General features: G+C 39.7%; 1 protein-coding gene across 1 annotated transcript in view; it reads right to left on the bottom strand.

The window, feature by feature from the left end:
- Positions 1-23,670, bottom strand: part of MYO16 (myosin XVI) — a 638,577-nt gene that overhangs the window by 430,823 nt on the left and 184,084 nt on the right. Inside the window, 1 exon segment of the mRNA XM_017868179.1 lies at positions 6,853-6,961. Coding sequence (XP_017723668.1) covers positions 6,853-6,961 — 109 coding nt within the window.

The raw sequence follows: 23,670 nt of genomic DNA, 5'->3' as shown, positions 1-23,670 counted from the left end.
AAAAAAGACGTTAGTATAAAAACTGGAAAACTATGAATAAAGTCTTTAGTTTAGTACAGTTAATATTGTCCCAATGTTAACTTTTTAGTTTTGATAAATGTGCCATGGCTATGTAAGTGTTTACATTAGGGGAAGCTCTCTGAAGGGCATTTGGGAGCTCTGTGCTGTCTTCAGACTTTCTTGTAATCTAAAATGACGTTAAAATAAGTTTTTAAAAATGATGTATCCATTGAACATTTAATGACTACTAATGTTAATAAAGATAACTAACATTGAGTGTAGAATCCACAGTCTGACTTCACCCAGGTGGGGAAGTGGTGCACAGAAGGCTCAGGTCTGCTGAACTCCTGCCTGTACCTCTATTCAGCATATATTTTAACCTGAAATTTCATGATGTATCATCTCTATGGTAGCTGTGTCTCTTCACTGATATGTCTCCTATTCCTAGCATTGGTTCCTGAACAAAATAGGTATCTGCTAAGGAGAACTAATTCATCTTCTTCCAAGGGAAAAATGACAATGATGGTGATACCTCCCTCAGAGCAAATGTTTGCTATGAACCAGCCACTCTTCTGAGCACTTTGTCTCTTATCTGATTGCATCCTGGCAGCAAACATCAAGAGAAAGCCTAGCACAGTGGACCCAAGAATAAACCTCGGACTGATGCTCCTGAACATGCCTATCTGTAGTTTCCTTCCTGTGGCTGACTCTGCAAAAGTTATTTAACCGATGTGGGCTTCAATGTGCTTAGTCCCTCAGATAATAGTTCATTCCTTTAAGATGTAGCTCTATAGCAGAAACCACATCAAGCGTGTTGCATATCTGGTATCATTTTTCCTCTTGGGGCACTTCAACTCTGCCTCATGCCATAGCTCCTTCTCTGAACCTGGATGGGCAATAGAGAAGAGGCGCTCTGGACTCAACCTGCTTGGGTGTTTGTGCTGTGTGTATCAATGACTGCTTGTGCCAACGTGGGCAGGTAACTTATCCTCTGCCTCTGTTTCTTCAACTGCAAAATGGTGTTGGTAGTATTTGATTAGTCCGTTGCTTGAGAATGAGTTAAAACACATAAAACTTATAACACGTATTTAGCTTTCAGAAAGCACTAAATAAAAGTGATCTGTGATTATTAGTCAGCTTTCTGACATGTGTTTTTCATACCTCTCATTTAGGTGTGTCATATATTATCATTTGCTCATTTAGGAGGCATGGAGTAACAAAACAAAATAAAGCAAAATGCAGTATTTGAATAATGCATCTCGTTTCAAATATTCTGTTCAAAGCTAGTCCATTTTAGTAGAAACAAGAAATAGAAACACCCGTGACCACTCTTCAGCTTCTGAATCATGGACATGCCATTTTAGAACTAACATTTCCCTTATAGAGTCATTTGAGGTCTGTTATGAACCAGCTAAAACTGTCACTTATTCTGACTTTCAGGATTATGAAATTTCATGTGTGATTTTATTTTGGCAAATATCATTTCTCAGATGTCAGCCTTCAATTTTGCATGCTAAAGTAGCAGAAGAATCTGATAGTCACTCTAAAGTTACTTTGTTAACTTTTAGGATGTTACAATGTCTACTAAAGTTGTATGTATCTTTTATATAATTATGTATTTAAAATGGAGTGATAAAAACACAAGATTAAAGACAAGTAACAAATTAAAACAGAGATAAGACATCACTCACTGCAGACTCATTATATTAAGAGAAAAAAATCTATTTCTGGTCCCTGTTGTGAAGATATCACAGGGGAATATTATTACATTGTATCCTAATACTTGAAAACTTAATTTTGAATCATATATGATGCCAATTAAAATGTGAATTTTAGATTTCTTTTTTTTATATATATTCAGGAAAGTAGTCCAAATCACTTTTGGTTAATACAACACAACAGAAACTCCCTCTCTTGGTTGTCAAATTTCTTTAATGCTCCTGGATAAAACCAACCAAGATGGATAGAGCCCATAAGTCTATTTTGTAATGGATAATGGGTTTATTCTCATTTTCTGTACAAAATGTAGATTTTCATACTGTTTTTTGAAAATAAATTAATGGAAGGTCTGTTTAGATTTATTATTTTGAAAGAAATTTAGTAATTTATTTTAATATAAGAATTAAGAAACAAAATAATTTACCTGAAATCCACACGTTATTACTTGTGATATTATTACTACCTGGTTTAATCTGATAATATCACTGGATTCTTGTGCAAAACTGAAATTATATCAATACCCCAAGTCAATCTGAACCCTAAATTAACTTTCCTTAACCGTCCCTCTTAAGGTAATACTGTTTTTGTAAGAATTCAACTTTTCCTTTTCTCTGTTGATATTAGGGCTACTCTTTGCTGCTATTGTGACGGTTTTATGACCATGCTGAACTGCACAGCTGTGGGCTCTCCTGAGTTGTGGGAGGATCCGCACTGCCTCTCTTCAGTGGCTTTTCCAACCTTCTTACCTTCACTTATGTTACTCCCTATGCCTGGGTCAGACCACTCTGCTTGGTTTCCCTGCGGTAACCCAGCCCCTCACCTTCAGCTTAGTGTAGGTGACACCTCTGTGATGCCTTCTGTACTACTTGTAAGGAAAATCATATCCTTCCTCCTTGGTGTTTTTATAAGATCTGCATATGCCTTATTTTTATTCATTATCATATGCCATTGTGTCATCATTTGGTCATACATAAAACATCATTTTGCCCTCAAAAGGAAAGAAAGCTAAACAGGCATTTGCAATTCACTATAATATGCCCTTATCTCATGATTTTAGCATGGGATCTTCTAAGCTCATAGAACTGCCGCTAACCCAAATTTTTATCTTCATAGTAAGTGTTCTAAGAGACGCACGGAAGTAAAAGAGTTGAGCAGACAAATAAAGTAGTTCCAGCAAAGAGAAATAAACAGGAAGGGTGCTGCTACCCTCCACCCATTCCCTTCTCCCAGCCCTAACAGCAGGCATGACTTGCGACCATCTTACATAGTCATGCGGACCGTAACCCCAAAATCAAAATGCATGATTTTGAAGAGGCTGGTGCAGGGAGAGCATTTCAAATGAACTGCCTTAAACAAAAGAAAAACACATGATATTCGTGAACTGATTCGCCCAGGAGTCCTCTGAAAAATGAAGGGGGAAGGTTAAGACTGGGGGCAAGAAGACCAGTTTTGGAAGCTACTGTAGTAATCCAAAATAGAAAGACCAGCATGTTAATTAAGGCAGTGACAGCATGATTTGTGATCTGGGTGGACATATTAGAAAGATACCAAATAAGTAGAATCTGTAAGAATTGGCGACAATCAGACATGACGATATGGAAGAGAAGTGATGTTCCTGGTGATAATGGCAAAATATGAAATACAGACAGCGAAAGGATAATAATACATTCCATAGAGACATGTTATTTCAAACTATCTGACACTCAAGTCCAGATACTTAATAAAACTGCATATACAGGAATGAAGGTCTTGAAAGATAATTAAGCTATAGGGATATTCTTGAGAACCAGCAAGTGGTAACAACACAAGCAAAAGGCTGAGATAACCCAGAAAGAGCATTGCGGGAGATGGAAGACTGTCAAAGACAAAGCCCCAGGAGGCACCAACATTTAGCAATCTGGACAGACACGGGAAACACTCGAAGGAAACCTAAGTAGAAGCTTGAAGAGAGGAAGGAAAACCGTGGCAAGATGGCAGGAGAGAGAATGTTCCTAAGAGAGTGTCACCAAGGTCATCGAATGTCAAAGAGAGATAAGGTAATAAAAAAGGAAAGAAAGCTATCACTGGATAGAAAACTAAGGAAGGTAATAATGATTGTTCCAAGGGCATTTCTAATGGGTTTGCAGGATTAGAAACTGAACTTCAGTGGGTTGAACCACAGGAAACTAGGAACTCAGGAAAATAAATGTGAGCTATGATTAGTTAGAAGAATGGGTTTGAAAGAAGAAAAGACAGTGGTGATGTATGTAGAACCATCGAAAGCTTTTGGTGTCTTTCAGGGACAAGAATATTTCTGTGTGTGTGTGTGTGTGTGTGTGTGCATAACGTACACATTATGCTGATCCTTTATCCTGGGCACTCCTCGGGCTCTCCCATCAGTGCTTTCTTTCCATGCTGGCTCACTTTCTAATCGACTGCCTTCCTTGCATGCCAGCTGGTTCTCCTTGCACTGGAGATCTAATATTCATCAAATGCTCAATCAGCTCTCCGTGGTTGTCTCATTTTACAGCCTGGCAGGTTCAGGCGGTGAGCCGAGGTTAATTGCTGTCCCCGAGTTTACAGTGTAAGTCAGTGGTGACAGCACAATTAGGACTTGTGACCAGCGATTTTCCATGTAATCAACTTGTTCAAGACGTTGCCGGCCTCCTCTGCCATGTGCATCCTGATGTGACAGGTGATAAGTACTCGGATGCGAAACTGCACAACGCAAAATGAAAATCCTAGGATTGCAACCACCTGGTTATAAAAAGGCAATGCTGAAATACCCAGAGCCAAATAATAATAAAAATCTCATCTTGAAATAGCAAGGATTTCTAAAGACATCAGCCCATGTTGTCACAGTAGATAACTGTAAAAGTGTACCAAGCAGAGGGCCAAAGAATAAATCGAATTAGACAGTATTTACCGGGAACGGCGGCAGATGATGGAGATAGTGGGAGGAAGACCAACATAAGCAGAAGCAGATTGTGAATGAGCTGAGGGAAGGGCAGATGGATGTGAAGGCACGGGCCAGAGTGACTGCAGTGACAAATGGCAAACAGAATTAAAAATTTAAGAGATATTAAATTGAATTTGTTCCAGCAAACATGTATTTAACAAGCTGACCATGACAGCCATAGTAGTGACAGATTTTCTACTAACCATTTAAGAGTTAGTACTTTCCTCTTGTTTTGTTCTTTTTTGTTTTGTTCTTTTTTGTTTTGTTTTTGCATACTCCTTTAAAAAAATCAGCCTCTCAAAGGAACACACTTATTTTTATTCTTTACAAAGGATATAAAATACTGCCCTTGCAATACTAAAATTTCCTATCAAACAAAATGCTGTAATGAGTTGGAGAGGTTTATAAGCAATGTGAATGCATTTGCAAATAAATGTCATTTTATTTTCTAAAAGAAACATTTATTACCGTAGCATTTTAAAATTCAGAAAGACAAAAAGCAGGAAATAATAATATAGAAATGGCACAGCGAAACAAAACATGGTCAAGTACTTTTTGAAAATTTGGCATCATGGGTTTTATTTTTTTAAACCATTTTATTGCAGTATGACCAACATACAAAAACTGTACATATTTATTGTATACAACTTGATGTTTGTAGATAAGTATATATCCTGGAAAACATCCCCATATTATATGCCATAAATATATCCATCACCTCCAAATTTCCTCCCACACTCTTTATTTACTGTTATTTTTACTATTATTTGGTGATAAGAACACTTAGCGAACGAACTATGATCTCATATATGTTTGCAAATTTGCATACGTTTGCAAACTTCAAAGTATGCAATACAGTATTATTAACTATAGGCACCATTGTGCCAAGTTTTTCATGTAAACTCAGAATTGCATGCTACATGTGCAGTCTGGCAAAGATCCAAATAATTAACTTCCCAACAATGAAGTCTGCATAACTTCAAGCTTCATTCCCTTTAGAAGTAATGGAATCCGCCTCCCACAGGGCATAGCTAACAAGACTTGGAGAAAGTGAGTGAGCATTCCCACAGGTGACAGTGCCCAGGCACGACTGAGCTGCAGAGTGGTCAACTGAATGCACTGCCAGCCCGACCCAGCCTGCTTCTTCCTGGGACTCCCACCTGGTGACCTTCAGCAGCACCGCCATGCTCACATCATCCCCTGTCATGGTAACCACATCTACCTTGCTTTCGCAACTAATGAGACTATTTTATCTGAGAACTCATTGCTGCTAAGTACTAACATTATTCTAAGCCATCCTCAGAATAAACCTTTTTCATAAAAGAAATCTGGAGGAGGCAGAACGCACAAGGGAACAATGAGGCAGATGTGAGGTTTTCTTAGAGGCAAAAAGAGTATCGGCATAAGCTCCGCGTGGCTCTTAAAAACTGTAAACTTTTCTCTGGCCAAGGGTCATTTTGAAGGGATTGGAATTTCTTTATTGTTGTTTATACTTAAACAGCAGAGGAAAAAAGGAGGGGCATAATTCTTTAGTTTAATACTATATTAGGCTCAGGGATTCTCATACCTCCCACTTTCCCAAGGCTGCACTTACTGATGAAATTATATGCTGGACCTGTATAATTAAACATCCTTTGTCAGTGAATGCATTTAGGGACTCAACCTCATCTCTTCAGGCTAGTATCATGACCACAGGGCTTTCTTCTGATGACCTTTGTGTTCTAAGTGTTGCAAAAGGTCGATTTGCAGACGATTGTTCTTGACTTAAGCCCTCGCTTCCTTGCCTCTAATTCCAGCTAGGACTTCCTGCTTCTAAGAGAATACACTTCAGATGACCTTGTTCTCATTAGCTCAAAATTCAGTTGTGCTGGTTGACTTCCCTTCCCCTCCCAGGGGAGAATAGCTTATAATTACAAACCCAGTCCCACTAATTATGGACTTCAGATGCCTGTTAAAATGTCCCTTCATTGTTGGCCTCTAGATTTCTGCCGGCTTGCAAAAATACCAGCATTGACTAAACCACAATGTAGTGCAGTGAGAGCACTGGAAAGTTGAAGGGAAAAAAATACCATCTTCTACACCACATGGGGAAACTACGTCCACCAGAAATCATGCAAGCAAACCTGTGAAAATGAATACACACTGGACAATTCTCCCAATCTATTTTTTTCTATGGTTTTAAAAGTTTTGCCTACCATTTTCATCCAGATAGGTCAATAGGATAGAGCTGGATTCTGTCCCTTCTACAGCATAATCTAATGGGATATTTCCATTCACATCCTGGAGAAGGACATTGGCTCCAGCCTAGATAAAAAGAAAAAAAAAAAAAATCATATATACTGTTCAAATTAAAAGCAGATTAGGAGTTGCATTTCAATCTTAGTTGGGAAACAGATGCAGAAATAGTCTATGGTAGATATGACCCTGAAGAATCACGTCGGAAGCTCGAATTATTTTTTAAGACAAATATATTAAATGAGTTGTGAAGACTCTAACATTCTGGAAACCTTCCACTGAACCTTGCAAAACCTTGACCCCAGCTGCGTCTCCCCATCACTTTGCTAAACCCAGCATCTCTAGTGAGTGGCTACAAACCCATGCCTCTGTGCTGGCTGCTCTATATCCTGTCTTGTTTGTAATATAATAGAGGTGTCTGATGCCTTCAAAGATTCTAAAAGAACTCTTCAAGGAACAAGCTGAACTTTGACCAATGTTCCCCAATCTGTCCTATCAAATCTTTAACTTCCTTTTTCTCCACAGAAACTCATCTGGGAGCTCTTCTTCCACTATGATGTTTTAATCAAGGCCTGTGTTAGTGACTATGGTTGATTTTTCTCTTTCTAGCAACTATTTTCTAACAAAAGGCATGATCTGCAAATCTCAATGGGTTGACTGTATTAAATATGGCTCTTCCATGTGTTAGCCTCCAAGGTCCCTTCATCAGCACAGCACCTCTGAGCACTCCTCTTTCACCCCTGATCCATCTCAGCTTCAATACAACAGTAGATTTGCTTGCGCTCTTCAGAAATCAGTCATATGAATTGTCTCCATTGCTCCACATTCCCTAATGAGTTCCATAAAATTTATTAGGCATGGCTAACATCATTTCTTTTAGGGCATGGCGTGAATATATGCCCATTGTCCAAGATTTCCCACACACCTCCCAGTAACATGTTATTAAACTCAGGCCAGACAAAGGAAAGATTTTCCCTGTTCCTTTCACAAAATAGCATTCTGTGTTGCAATACTAGCATAGTTCTTATTATATCCCCATTTATAACTTTACATAAAATATGATTCATGTTTAAAATTTTATGGGTTAATATTTAGAGTTTTTTCTATTATTCTTTATTTGCAGAGAGATTTTCTATACTTTAGCAAGTTTGCACAGATTTCCAAAGAACAACTTTAAATACATTATTTTTAAAAACCCAAAACAAACAAAAAAGTAGCTTAAAGTGGTAAAATATTCCATATCTTAACATTTTCCCACAAGATAAGTTGAGTTTCTTACCTCACCATGTTGAGTGTACTATGTTATATTTTCTCTAATCATGTAAAGATATTACTTTATCTGAACAGAGCAAGTCATATAGTTCAGATGTTTTACTTATCTAAGGACCTTTATAATTTTAAGGTCCTCAAGATTCAAATGATCTTGTTAGTGCATTTAGTTTTATTTTAATTATTCGGAGTTTGAAAAAAAAAAAAACAAAATTCCCTTACTTCAGGCATATTCCTCAGTAGACTTTGCTAATGATTCTTTTCCTTCAGTCTCCAAGCTACAAGAATAAGATTTTGCGTTCCTGTAAGGAACATGGCTGTGCTTTGGTCAAGGATAGGCAGGCCGAGGCAAACATCCAGAGTGACGCAGTGAGTTTAGAGCACAATACAGGCATATAACTCCGCTTGTTATCACAGCCATGTAGCCACAATGTGGGAAGGCCATGCCTTGGCCCTACATCACTACTGTCTGTAGAACATATAATTGCTCTGCTGACACTGTACAGGCACTGTATTGGTTCGTTTTCACACTGCTGATAGAGACATACCCAAAACAGGGAACAAAAGGAGGTTTAATTGGACTCACAGTTTCACACGCCTGGGGAGGCCTCAGAATCATGGCAGGAGGCGAAAGGCACTTCTTACAAGGCGTCAGTAAAATGGGGAGGAAGCAAAAGCGGACACCCCAGATAAACCCATCAGATCTCATGAGACTTATTCACTATCATGAGAACAGCACGGGAAAGACCAGCCCCCGTGATTCAATGACCTCTCCCTGGGTCTGTCCCACAACACATGGGAATTCTGGGAGATACAATTCAAGTTGCAATTTGGGTGAGGACACAGCCAAACCATATCATTCTGCCCCTGGCCCCTACAAATCTCATGTCCTCACATTTCAAAACCCGTCATGCCTTCTCAACAGTCCCCCAAAGTCTTCTCTCATTTCAGCATTACCCCAAAAGTTCACAGTCCAAAGTTTCATTTGAGGCAAGGCAAGTCCCTTCTGCCTGTGAGTCTGTAAAATCAAAAGCAAGCTAGTTACTTCCTAGATACAGTGCTGGTACAGGTATTGTGTGAATACAACCATTCCAAATGGGAGAAATTGGCCAAAACAAAAGGGTTACCGGGCCCAAGGAAGTCTGAAATCTAGTGGAGCAGTCAAATTTTAAAGCTCCAAAATGATCTCCTTTGACTCCAAGTCTCACATTCAGGTCATGCTGATGCAAAAGGTGAGTTCCCATGGTCTTGGGCAGCTCCACCCCTGTGGCTTTGCAGGGTTCAGCCTCCCTCCTGGCTGCTTTCACGAGCTGAGTGTCTGTGTCTTTTCTAGGCTCATGGTGCAAGCTGCCAGTGGACCTGCCATTCTGGGGTCTGGAAGACGATGGCCCTCTTCTCACAGCTCCACTAGGCAGTGGCCCAGTAGAGACTCTGTGTGGGGGCTCCAGCCCCACTTTTCCCTTTCACACTGCGGCAGAGGTTCTCCAGGAGCAAACTTTTGCTTGGGCATCCAGGTGTTTCCATACATCTTCTGATTTGTAGGTAGAGGTTCCTAAACCTCAATTCTTGACTTCTAGGTACCTGCAGGCTCAATTCTTCATGGAAGCTGCCAAGGCTTGGAGCATCCACCCTCTGAGCTTAGCCATGGCCCAAGCTCTACATTGGCCCCTTTCAGCCATGGCTGGAGCAGCTTGGACACATGGCATCAAATACCCAGGCTGCAAACAGCATGAGGACCCTAGGGCTGGCCCATGAAACCACTTTCTCGTCCTGGGCCTCTGGGCCTGTGATGGGAGGGACTGCTGTAAAGGTCTCTGACGTGGTCTGGAGAAATTTTCCCATTGTCTTAGGGATTAACATTAAGCTCCTTGCCACTTATGCACATTTCTGCAGCCAGCTTGAATTTCTCCTCAAAAAATGGGTTTTTCTTTTCTACCACATTCTCAGGTTGCAAATTTTCTGAACTCTTATGCTCTGTTTCCCTTGTAAAATGGAATGCTTTTAACAACACCCAAGTCACTTCTTGAATGCTTTGAAGCTTAGACATTTCTTCCGCCAGATACCCTAAATCATCTCTCAGGTTCAAAGTTCCACAAATCTCTAGGGCAGGGGCAAAATGCCACCAGTCTCTTTGCTAAAAATAACAAGAGTCACTTTTGCTCCAGTTCCCAATAAATTCCTCATCTCCATCTGAGACCACCTCAGCCGGGACCTTATTGTTCATATCACTATCAGCAATTTTGTCGGAGCCAGTCAACAAGTCTCTAGGAAGTTCCAAACTTCCCCACATTTTCCTGTCTTCTTCTGAGCCCTCCAAATTGCCCAACCTCTGCCTGTTACCCAGTTCCAAAGTTGCTTCCACGTTTTTGGTATCTTTTCAGCAATGCCCCACTTCCATTGGTACGAATTTACTGTATCAGCTCATTTTTACGCTGCTGATAAAGCCATACTTGAAACTGGGACCAAAAGGAGGTTTAATTGGACTTGCAGTTTCACATGGCTGGTGAGGCCTCAGAATCATGGCAGGAGGTAAAAGGCACTTCTTACATAGCAATGGCAAGACAACATGTGGAAGAAGCAAAAACAGAAATCCCTGATAAACCCACCAGATCTCGTGAGATTTCTTCACTATCATGAGATTAGCACAGAAAAGACTGGCCCCCCGAATATAATTACCTCCCCTGGCTCCCCCCACCCCGGACAACAAGCAGTAATTCTGTGAGATACAATTCAAATTGAGATTTGGGCGGGGACACAGCCAAACCATATCTGGCATGCTTGTTCCCAGAGAAAGACAGAAAGAGAGCCAGAGCTGTCTGTCTTTGTGGACGAACACAGGGGAGCCAGGACAAAGCTTGGCTCGTTCATTCCCAGAGAAAGAGTTAAGCTACTGACCCTGAAGGCCAGGGAGAGCCGGCCATGCGGCCATGCATGGGAGTGACTGGACCAAGCAGCTGAGACAGAGCAAACTGTAAGAGAGCTGCTGAATAAAGCCTTATTTCACCTACCTGCACTCCCCCTCCTCCTGAGTGTTCTTTCAGCTATCTGCCATTCATCGACCCACTCCCCTCAGACCTCAGTATGGGCTGGAACCCGGACTTAAACCTGACAGTTCCTATTCAAATATCAATTGCTAAAGAATCTATTAACAACAGACCGAACTGCAGGGATGCCATTACTGTTTTCAATATTAATTGTAAAACCTACTGCACTCCACTCATCAGTGATAGAGAATCCTTTCCCAATTCATAAATGTTCCCAGTGAAATCCTATAAATATGAAACACCTGGGCACAGGTGATAGTGAATACAATTAGGAGTCATGTATTCTTAATCACAACAAAACAAATAGAAAAGTAACTTGGCATTGAAAGAGATGGTAATATTGTCTGTACTTAAAGAAGTCATCAGGCTCTTTCCGAGAAATTCTGCATCTGAAGCGTGGGGCTGAATAATTTAGCTGGGGTCATTTACTGAAATTTCAACTCATGAGTCACTTACTCTTCTGTGCTGCTAAGTTACCTGGTATTATTTCCAATATAGAAGCCGGCCTTTCTGAGGGTTGCTAACCTTCCTGCTCATAGATAATGTTTTCACCTCCTTTCTGTTCCAGACACCTATTTTAGTGCCTGGTGCATGTGAGGTGCTAGAAAAGATTTATTGAAACAAATTCAAAAATAGAGAGTTGAAAACTAAACTTAATCATTAAAAATTGAGGCAAAGAACAATTTTGAAGCCATATATTAAGCTAAAAAAGACACCATGTGAATATCTTTGAAAGACCTCTGAAGGGCATTGTATCATTCTGGTTGCTTTGCTCAGGCATTGAATACTTTCCACTGGTTGAATCCAGCCCAGTAAAATGGATCCTTAAAGTAAATTTCTCTAAATCGTTGATATTTTAAGTGGGACTTGAAGATCAGCAGCGTTGGTTATCACCTACAAACCTCTTAGAAATGCAGAATTTCAGGCCCCTCCCAGACCTGCTTGGATTATAACCTGTATTTTGCAAACCCTGGTTTTATGTATGCACATTAATTTTAGAGTATGGATTTCCTTCTTATCCCATACTCCCTCAAAAACAGTTTTCTTTTGACAGATATATCCTACCAGCATAAAATTACAGAGCGCACGCAGACATAAATGCATGCTAAATGCATGTGACTCTAAACGCACGGCCTAAATCTATAGAAAGACTGAACTATGTCCCCCAAATGAGATTTATAGTCTTTTAATTGTAGTGAAGTACATAATTATTAACAGCTTCCAAATTCATTACCTTTTTCCAACGGATTCTCATTCAGAATACAACTGAGAAATGTTTATTTGATTTTAGCATTGGCAATCTAATCTCTGACACTCTGAAAGGATGTAATGTCACGGTAATGATGAGAAACAAGTTTTTATAACAGAAAAATAAATGTGAGAGTCAGGGTGACAGGATTCTGATTCCGTTCTGGAACTTCCAAACTAACTAGCTGTTGAGGTAAGACATATTCTTATATTTGATTTTGTATTTCCTTACGCTAAGATCCTCCACTGAAACTTAGGAGACAATGATTACAGTTTTTGTTAAATCAAGTTAAATATAATCAATCTTAAAAGTCAAAAAAAAAAATTGAGGCAAAGAATTATAATTTGTATGGCAATTCTTGTTAACTCAATTTTCTGACCTTTATTTTCAAGGGTTTATATAGTTACAAAATCACTATACTCATACTTAGCTTACCCACGTTCAATCATTCCAGATAGATATTTGTGAGAGACTCCTTCTTTCCTTCTCTCCCTCCCTTCCTTCTTCCCTCTCTTTTTCTTCTTCCCTTTTCTTTTTCCCTTTCTTTGTTTAATGGAAGAGATGCAAAAAACCTAAGGAATGAGTTGGTCACTGGGCAGTTGTTTTTTTTTTAAATCAGATGTCAGTAATTTTATGACTAACATACCTGAGAGCTCATGTTCTTCAATCTTCCATAATTACTAACTTTCCAAACATTTCAAAAAAAATGCCTTGCTTTCATTCTTTAAATTACACAAATTAATTTTAATGCATCTTCATTTTTCTTCTAAGTTTTAAGTCCAGGGAATTGTTTCTCCTACTGCCTTCGTGATGGCACAAACTTTGGCTAAACAAAAAATGAAAAATAATGTTGTAACGGTTTATTTGAGCTGCCATACGTGACACTTAAACAAAAGGGGGACGCTTTGTTCTTCTTACCTCACCATGGTAATCTGTGGTCAATGAAGCATTTCTGCAATTCATGGCTAGGTGCTTTGCCTGTGTCAGAAGGTCTGAAACTTTGGAAGTGAAATAAATGATTTCAGGCTCCATGTTGTGCTAATCATCAATTATGGACCCGGAGTTGATCCTCCAGGTCGACCCATTTTTTGCTCTGCCTTGTTGATCCTGGGGCTGGGCCTTTGGAGGGTCCTCCTTCACTAGCCGGAACGGTGTTGGGTCTGTCAGTAGAGGGCGCTGGAAGGACACAGCAGGAGGAAGGGGCTTCTTGTGGTTCTTACCAGAGAGCCCCAGGTCTCCTTGTCCCTGGCGTGTGGGAGACCCAGGCGCGCACGTCCCTGGGCGAGTTCTTCTAGCAGCCCAACGGCAAGTTTCTCTTGTATCCTAGCAAATGGCCCACCCGTTTATATTAGCCTCCCAGCAGGAAGCATCCTAGCATATTTTGCTGGTACCTGTTCCCTGCTTGCAGCCTGGGCCTGAGCCACCTCCCTGAAGCTTCTGGCCACACTGTGGTGACAGCCGCACCCTCTCCAATGAGGTCTCTCAGCCTTGGGGGAGGGGGCACTTCCAAGAAGGCTTCTCCCCCAAGTTGTCTCCTTCAGCCCCAGAAGCAGTATCTGCTCCCTGCATCTGCTATTCCTGCATTCTTCAGTTATCTTGATCACATTAAGTAGTTTTGTTTGCTTTTTCACTAGTTAGTAGTTATTTATAGTCTATCTTGCTTTTTCAGATGATTGGTGGTAATTCTGGATCCTGGCTGGACGCTCACAAGACACCTTTGAAGAATGGGGTGGTCCCAGGCCCTCAATGATAGGATTTGGTGAGGGGTGTAGTTAGCTTAATGTGAGTATACTGCTGAGGCACATGCCAGTAGGAAACAGGATCTTAGGAAAACCCAGCTTGGATTACTAAAATAATCAAGGTAACCAAGCTGTCACCTGTGGTTGACTGTTCTGAAGGGTAAACTGAAGCAAGCGTCTTGGGATTTATTTCTGCTGTAGTCGCCAAGACTCTGGCACTTGGCCATTATGGCAGAAACAATGATGACAAGGACTGTGGCGTGTCATGGAATCCCCCCACGAGTGCAGTGGAAGTCTTATAAACAAACAACAAATAAACCAAGGCCAAGTCCTTTAACCATAAGCTCAAGTCATTATAGGAAGAATTTTTCACATTGAGAGTTCATATTGCTGACTGTTCAATACAAAATTTAACGTAATTGTGTAGGTGGCTGAAGTACAATGTCTGGTGAATTCACTGTCTTATCAAATTATTTTCCGAAAATTTTTGTTAATTGCGATGGACTACTGTCCTGAGACCTGAAATGGCAATATCTGGTTAGACTCCAGTGAAACAGAAAATTTTTTTTTTTTTTTTTTTTTTTTTTTTAGATGAAGTCTCACCCTGTCGTTCAGACTAGAGTGCAGTGGAGCGATCTTGGTTAATTGAAACCTTCACTTCATGGGTTCAAGCGATTCTCCTGCCTCAGCCTCCCAAGTAGCTGGGACTATAGGCGTGTGCCACCACGCCCGGCTAATTTTGTATTTTAGTAGAGATGGGGTTTCACCATGTTGGCCAGGCTGGTCTCGAACTCCTGACCTCAAGTGATCCGCTCACCTTGGCCTCCCAAAGTGTTGGGATTACAGGCATGAGCCACTGTGCCCTGCCGTGAAATAATCTTGAGCCCTCAAGTCACCCTGACTCTTCCTCACCAGGGGAAGCAGCTTGACCTTCTGTGCCTGAGATGGCCCATTGTTCACTTAAAAACTGTGATGACTTCACCTGGAAAGAGTGCCTTGAAAGAGGATATTCTCTTCTAGTCCCACTGTAACTACCCCATTTTTGCTAGATTCATGCCTAGAGTGAAATCCCAGTATCATCTGGGGAAAGTAAATACTAGGACCCTGGATGAAACAGCTGACACATCAAGAGAACGGCAAGATTTTACATTTATATGATGTGTATCTCCCTCTAGGAGTCAGAATTTCCACCAATAATTTTAACAAGAGAGATTGGATATGAATAATTAACGAGTAAAAAGGAAGTAACTACTGAATGTAATCTGGAGAACTCTGAAGAATATGGGAATAGCAGATGCAGGGAGCAGATATTATTTCTGCGGTTGAGGGAGACATTCCCTAGGTATGAAGGTATGTATGCAAAAATGTTAACATACCTACATACCTGGGGAACATAGGTAAACATGGATTCTTACAACATTAGACAAACAAGGGCAGAATATTAATTCACTGACATTGGACCACTTAGAAGAGATTCCAGATTTACAGTGTGGCTCTGGCAGTTGAGGAAGGAGGGGGCACTGCAGTAGGAAGGGGCTCCTCTCACTGGCCCAGGATGTTCCCTCTTGTTCTGGCCCACTGTGGGGTACCCAGCAGTGCACACCCTCCAGTCAGGTTTGCTGCCACTTAGCCAATAGCTTCCTAATTGCCAGAACCAGTCTCCGTGAATTTCCCCACCATGCAGAGGCCACAGCCACATCCTCTCCAAAAGGGTCTACATTTCAATCCCTGAGGGGTCTCTTCCAGATTCTCTCCCCGATGTGGTGAACAGCAGTTGCTTCCTATATCTGTTGTTCTGTTAGTTTTCAGCATTATCTTTACCCCCCTTTGTAATTAATCTACTTTTATTAGATAATAATTTTTATATTAAATGCATCCTATTCAAACTAACTTCTTCGGTGGACTTTTTGTCTTCTACTGGACACTGGCTAGTACCTTTGTTGTGCTTTTCTATTATAAAGTGAGTATTGCACAGTAATACAGAGTTAATGGTTTGAGATTCCATCCCGGTGCCTCTCCTCATGAACTTTATGGCCTAGGGCAAATCCTTAAGGGTTCTATACCCCAGTTTCCTCGCAGGTAAAAAGCAAGCTATACTAATTATAAGCACCACTTGGAAAGGTTGCATGCAGGAGGCTCATGGCACTTTACACGCACGGTTCTAGGTACACACAGCCTATCTTAGCTATTGTGTTTAACAAATGTGTTAATCCACCTGGCCTTGAGTAGTAAGTCTGTGTCTGTGATGCTTTCAAGGCATACACCCACTGTTCTCCACCAGGGGCAGCATAGCTGAGCCTTTAAGGACACAAAATCCAGTTCAAATCTCTGCTCAAAACTTATCAGTCATGTGACCTTGGAGAAACTGCTTGCCCTCTCTGTCTTTAATTCTCCCAAAGTTGTCATGAAGATAAAATGGGTTAATGTTGGTAAAGTATAAAAAAATCCTAATAATATAGTACTAGTGCAAGGATAACTCTATATCAGGCTTGGATAATAGGCTATAGTGCAGTCTGCAAAATGGCTAGCGTGTCCTATTGAAAATACCCAGTTTTCCTAATACTAAAACTCAGGAGGGCATTGTAGGTGCCTATTTGAAGTAGTTTTATTGGAGTGCTACAGATAAGAATACAGGTATGTACAGACAAACACCCATCGGCATAATACTCCATAAAGGAATATAGGAAATAATAGAAATGCTTTTTGTGCCTGTGGCAAAGCATGTGCCGCCATCCGCCGCTCATTAGGTAGCTAACTATACCAAGGAGGTGTGGACCAAGGTCAAAAGGTCTAGAGCTTGTGGAATGGTGTTAACAGTGGACCTCTGGAAGCTTCTAGACTAGGCCAGTGGTGTCTCTCTGTATACACCTCTCTATGTAAACTATGCCTTAGGTTCCCATGCTTTTTTCTAGATGCCCCTGACTTCCCAATTCATGCTATGTGCAGAGTCCTCTGTCTCGCCTCCATGAATAAAAATGGACTCTTCCCATGCCCTGTTGTGAAAAAGGTAAGTGTCCTTAGGAAAGCTGGCCATATTTCCCACAATGTGTAAAATACTTGCATTTGGAGATAATGCCTTGACACAAAGGGGATTCGTTGAAGCTGGCAATGTAGATTCCTTGGCAGGCTAGAATAAAATATTTTAGCAAGTAAAGCTTTTGCTGTTTCTCAGGTTATAACAATTCATGGAAGTTCTATAGGCAAAACCTGCCCCTTTGGGCCTCAGGGATTTCAAACCCATGTTTGCACTGGAAGAAGGCACAATAGAGGACAGAGCTAAGGTGATGTGCTTCAAATACTCCAAAGAGCCCTGGAAAACTTGATTAATGTCTCACACTTGCACATGTGCAAACACCATCATTCTTCCCTTTGCGTAAATTAATTTCATGTCAGGATTCCCTACTTTTACTGTACATGAATATTATTGTGTACACCACTAAGAAGACTCACAGCTGATTTTCATCATTAGTCCAGCTAACACAGAAGCAAATGTGCAATTTTAGTTGGTAACGATGGATCCCACTGCAACTAAGGAGCTGATGAGTTGCAAAGCAAGACTTCATCAAAATGTCAGAAACCCTCAGAAAATCTAGTTTTCAGCATATCAAAGGTGATATGACCCATGAAGTTAGGAATCAGTCACATTTACAAGGTATTAGATTAGCTCTTATTAAAAAAAAAAAAAAAAAAAAAAAAAAAAAAAAAACACCTCCCTTTTGAACCACTCAGGCATAGCAAAGCTATGTACTAAATTGTGTGAAATGAAAACAATCAAATTCAATAATTTCTTTTGACATTGCCCATTTATCATATGAGAATTTAAAAATCTATGTGTTCTGCAATACAATTTTTCTTTTCCAAAATACAAACTTGATATTTTAAAATACCCTTTTAAAATGTTCTTTTTTTACATTTCAGATTTCATTCCTCTGAAGCAAGACTCCAGTATGTAATTTTTCAGCTATGAATAAAAAAAGTGAGAGAAAAATGATCCTGAATCATTGTCCCTATTGATTCCTTGAGTAAATAGCTCAATACTTTCTGTACAGAATGAGGAGTCACACTCAACATTCGCATTGATGTTAATTTCATGTATTGGTGTATGTATTTGACTGGACACATGGTTGTTTTATTTCAGAGGATGAGAAGCAGGGGGAGTTGAGGGTTTTAGAGAAGATTTTCAAATATAAAACAAATATCCAAGCCTAAGCTTACTTCATAATACAGGAACAACAGCGTTAGCAATCACTCTACATTTTCTAAATCTTAAGTAATATTTTTAAATGACTGAATGCTGCACTTTATAAGAACATATGGATTAGGAAGTGGGTGTGTGAAAAGGATACTGAAAATGAGAATAACTGAAAAACACATATACCTTCTCACGATGTAAGAGAACATATTGATATTTGGTACCCACTAATAGCCTAAACCCTAAGGGTTTGCATACATGAGTGTGCATGTACATGTAATATCTTCATAATATATTTTCTTACATCTATTCACTAGATGTCAAATTTTTCATACTGACAGTACTTATTAGCCTTTGTCTTACTGAAAGAAGTAATTCCAAATTAAGAAAAAGCTTATGTAGCTCAACAAAAAAATGCTGTATTTGTACAACATAGACTGTAAGGCACGTCTTTCAGTTTGGCTCCAAAAAAAAAAAAATCAATCACATCATAATCGATTTTCATCAGAGAAATAAAATGAATCAATGTTATACGTGCAAAATCAATAGCAACCCCTCAAATACTTTCTGCAGTTGAAGACTGCATAGTTCCTCCAGGGAGCCCTGAGCGCATTTCCTGTCTAATTATTGAAACTGGAAGACTGCTTAACTTCCAATTTGTCCTAAACTATGTTTCTGGAGTGTTGGAGATGAAACTCAAATATATCATTCCCCACATGAAACTCAAATATATCATTCCCTACAAATGGAAATTTAATTTACCACATGCCATATGGCATATGAACCAAGAGGTGTATATTTCCCCAAGAATTTATTGGTTTATGTTATATAACAATTTAATCTCAAAGAATATACTTGTCAATCGTTTCATTTATAGTTCTCTAACACATTAATACTCACATTTTATTTTATTATTATTTATTTTTATTTTTTTGAGACGGAGTCTCACTCTGTCACCCAGGCTGGAGTGCGGTGGTGCAATCTCGGGTCACTGCAACCTCCTCTTCCCAGGTGAAAGCGATTCTCCTGCCACAGACTCCCAAGAGCTGAGATTACAGGCACTCACCGCCACACCCAGCTAATTTTTGTATTTTTTAGTAGAGACAGGGTTTTGCTATGTTGGTCAGGGTGGAATAATCACATTTTAAATGAGAATTATCTATCTAATGGCATTTTAGTAAACAAAGGCCACTTTTTTTTCATGCTAACACATTTTGGTAACTTTTAAAAATATAATTTCAAATTGATGGAAAGTTGCAAGAGTAATGCAAAGGACTCCTATGTACCTGTTATGGTTTGAACTGCATTTCCCCAAAAAAGTTATGTTTAAGCCTTACCCCCAAGTACCTGTGAATGTGGCTTTATTTGGACATAGGATCACTGCAGATGTAATTAGTTAAGATGGGTCACACTGGAGAAGGATGGGCCTTAATCCAATCTGACTAGTATCCTTGTAAGAAGAGAGACATTTGAAAATGGACACACACACAAAGGGAAGGCAGCCACATGAGGATGAAGGCAGAGATTGGGGTGATGCTGTCACAAGCTGAGGAACACCTGGGGCTACCAGGATCTTGAAGATTCAAGAGAGGGGGCCCCCCTACAGATTTTAGAGGAATCACAGTGCTGACACCTTGATTTCAGACTTCTAGCCTCCAAAACTATAAGAGAATACATTTCTATTGTTTGAAGCCACCCAGTTTGTGGTATTCTATTATGGCAACCTTAAGAAACTACCACAATACCCTTTATCTAATACCATGGACTACATGTTTACATATATGGAGATACTGCCCCAAATTTATATGCTAACATTTTAACTTCCAGGATTATGATGTCAGAACGTGGAGCCTTTAGAAGATGGTCAAGTCATGAGGGTGAAGCTCTCAGGATTGGGATTGGTGCCTTTATAAAAGAAACCTTAAAGGGCTCCCTTGCCCTTTCTACCATGTAAGGATATAGTATGAAGACAGCCAACTATGAAGACCAGGAAGTGGGCTCTCACCAAACATCAAATCTGGCACCTTGATCTTAGATTTCCCAGCCTTCAGAACAGTGAGAAATAAGGTTCTGTTGTTTAAAGCCACCCAGTTTATAGTGTTTTGTTATAACAGCCCAAACAGACTAAGACATCCAAACTCACCCATCATTTATATTTTCCCCTATTTTTGTTCATGTTCTCTCTCCTCCTTCCTTTTCTTTTTTATCTGCCCCCCGCCACACACACAATTTTTGAACCACTTGAAAGTGGGTTGCAGGCATCGTGCTTTTTTATCCCTAAATATTTTAGTATGTATTTTATAAGAACAAGGATATTCTCTTACACAACAGTTATCAAAACCAGAAAATTCAACATTAACACGTTGAATTACTTAAACCACAGTTAATATTCACATTTCATTATTTTTTCCAAGTATGCCCTTGATAGCACTTTTTTCCCCAAGGTTTAAGATGTAATTCAGGATCACCCATTGCATTTGAGGTCCTTTCTCTTTAGTCTCCTTCAACACCACATACCTAGTAACGTGGCCAAAATGTGGAACACTGATGGCACCAAATGCTTGTGAGGACGTGGAGCAATAGACGCTCTTTTTCATTGCTTGTGGGAATGCAAAACGGTACAGGCACTTTGGAAGACAGTTTGGTCATTTCTTTTCTTTCTTTCTTTTTTTTTTGACAGGGTCTTGCTCTGTTGCCCAAGCTGGCGTGCAGTGGTGCTATCATGGTTCACTGCAGGCTAAACCTCCCAGGCTCTGCTGCCTCAGCCTCCCAAGTAGCTGGGACCACAGGTGTACACCACCATGCTCGGCTATTTCTTCCTTTGTAATATTTTTTTCAGAAACTGAGTCTCACCATGTTGCCCCGGCTGGTCTCTAATTCGTGGGCTCAAGCAATCCCTTCCTCACCTTCCCAAAATGCTGGACTCCAGGCATGAGCCACCACGCCAGCCTGGTAATCTCTTACAAAGTAAACCTACTCTTACTACATGACCCAGCAATCATGCCCCTTGGTATTTGCCCAAAGGAGTTGAAAACTTACATCCACACAAACACCTACGCACAGATGTCTGTATCAGCTTTATTTTTAACTGCCAAAACTTAGAAGCAACCAAGATATCCTTTAGTAGCTAAATGAATAAAACTGTGGTACATCCAGACATCGGAATAGTATTCACAGCTATACAAAAATGAGCTACGAAGCCACAAAAAGACATGGAGAAACCTTCAATGCATATTAGCAAGTGAAAAAAAAAAGCCAATCTGAAAAGTCTAAACATGTATGATTCCAAGTATACGGCATTCTGGAAAAGATAAAACTTCGGAGACAATAGAAAGCTCGCTTGGTAATTATCAGGAGACGGGTCGGGTTGTGATCAACAGACAGAGCACAGAGGGTTGTTAGGACAGTAAAAATGCTCCACAGATTTCTGTACGGGTGGATCCATGTCACTGCATTTGTCCAAATCCATAGAATATGCACCACCAAGAGTGAACCCTAATGTTAACTATGAACTTGGGGAGATAACGATAGGTCAAGGTAAATTCATCATTTGTAACAAATAAACTACTCTGGTGGGAATGTTGGAAACAGGGGAGGCTGTGTGTGTGTGGGGTCAGGAAGTACATGTGAAATATCTGTATCTTTCTCTCAAATTTTGCTGTGAACCTAAAACTGCTCTAAAAAAAAGTCTAAATAAAAGCTGGCATCTAACATAAAAGAAAAAGTAGAAAATAAGCCTTATAAGTGGATATTTTATGCTTATAAAATATAGTTTTTCTCTCTCCATAGCAAATTTTGTCTTCATGTGCTAGTAGAAAAAAGTGAGGGCTAGCCTCTCCCCCCATGCATATATCTATATATAGACTGATCAAGTGAGAACTATCCTCTACGCCCTACCTCTCCCCACTAAGGAGAGGATAGTCCTCTTTCTTTTATAGTCCTCCCCTTTATAGTCCTAAATATATACACTTTAGATCAGAAAATATGCCATTAGCATTTTGCAAGCTTTTATGTTAATAACACAGGGAATTGTATTGTGATACCAGAGGTTTACAAGTATCCACTTCATCTGGACCCAGCTCTCTCCAACCTCATCATTTCCACTTGCCCACAGCTCACTCTATTCTACAGAATTTGTTGTGTAACCAAAATGAGAGTGGTCTTTGGTTAGTGCAGGAGCTAGACTCTTGTTGTCTAGGGGCTGATCTTACCACACTCGAATGTGTCGTCGTTGTCATTATGTGAGAAAAGTTCTTTATGTTGGAATTTACGTTGGAAATGGTTCTTATTTTCTCACCTGGGCTCTCTTTCCTCAGTGGCTTCATTTTCCTATGTACATGCCCCCAAAGAGAGTTATGAGGTGGTAACTCTGAGCTTTAAGATATGAACTGGAAAACTCAGGCAGCCGTGATCAGAGAGGCTGATGTGACAGTTTGGGAGATATTGCTGAGGAGGGGCTCGCAGATTTTTAAAAAGGCATGAATGCCTCATAATTTTAAAACATCCAGATGAGGAAATTGTGTATTTCATATATATTTTACAGAAATTTTAGAAAAGTTACCAGTTTATAGAATTTGCTTTTATAGAAATACTGTCTTTTTTAAAGCTTTTAAAATTATTACATTAATACAGTTATCTGAAATTTTAAAGACAGTAAAAATAAAATTAATTTGCGGTCTCTCCAGTCAAAGGTAAATACTATGACTATTTCAATGAGTTTATTTTTTATGTGTTCAGAGACATGCTATAATGCATATTCATTAAATGAGGGTATTTATTGAAAATAAATTGAGAATATTACATGCCTATAATTTTATATCATCAATTTTTATTTAGTTTATCATCAGCATTTTCTTTCCTGTTTCACTGGGCAGTACCTAAATTACTATGCCACATTCCATTACATTTATATATCAATTCACTTAGCCATTTTATTTTTACGCATTGATTTTTACATATCACTATTATAAATAACACTATTACACATAAATCTAGGCAACATTTCCCTTTACCCCATTTAAAGCATTTCCATCACTAGAATTACTATTAAACCAAATCATATAAAATTATTAGGGTGCTTAATACATTCTGCTTAAGTGCTCCAGTGCCTCCACCTCACTGACTTATTAACCACCTAGTTACTTAGCCCCAAATAAGGAAATTCTTGATTTCTCTCTCTTGCCATACTTGTCCAATCAATCAGTGAGTTTGGCCTCCTCTTTCCTTCCTGATGAATCACATCTGAGCGTTCTCACCAAGTGTCTTTCTAATCCGTTATTCCAGAA

This window comes from Rhinopithecus bieti, unplaced genomic scaffold (assembly GCF_001698545.2).
Source record: "Rhinopithecus bieti isolate Rb0 unplaced genomic scaffold, ASM169854v2 scaffold_3734, whole genome shotgun sequence".
In the NCBI taxonomy this organism is placed as follows: domain Eukaryota; kingdom Metazoa; phylum Chordata; class Mammalia; order Primates; family Cercopithecidae; genus Rhinopithecus; species Rhinopithecus bieti.
The sequence above is the reverse complement of the archived record's forward strand: the minus strand, read 5'-3'. Positions and strand labels throughout refer to the sequence as shown.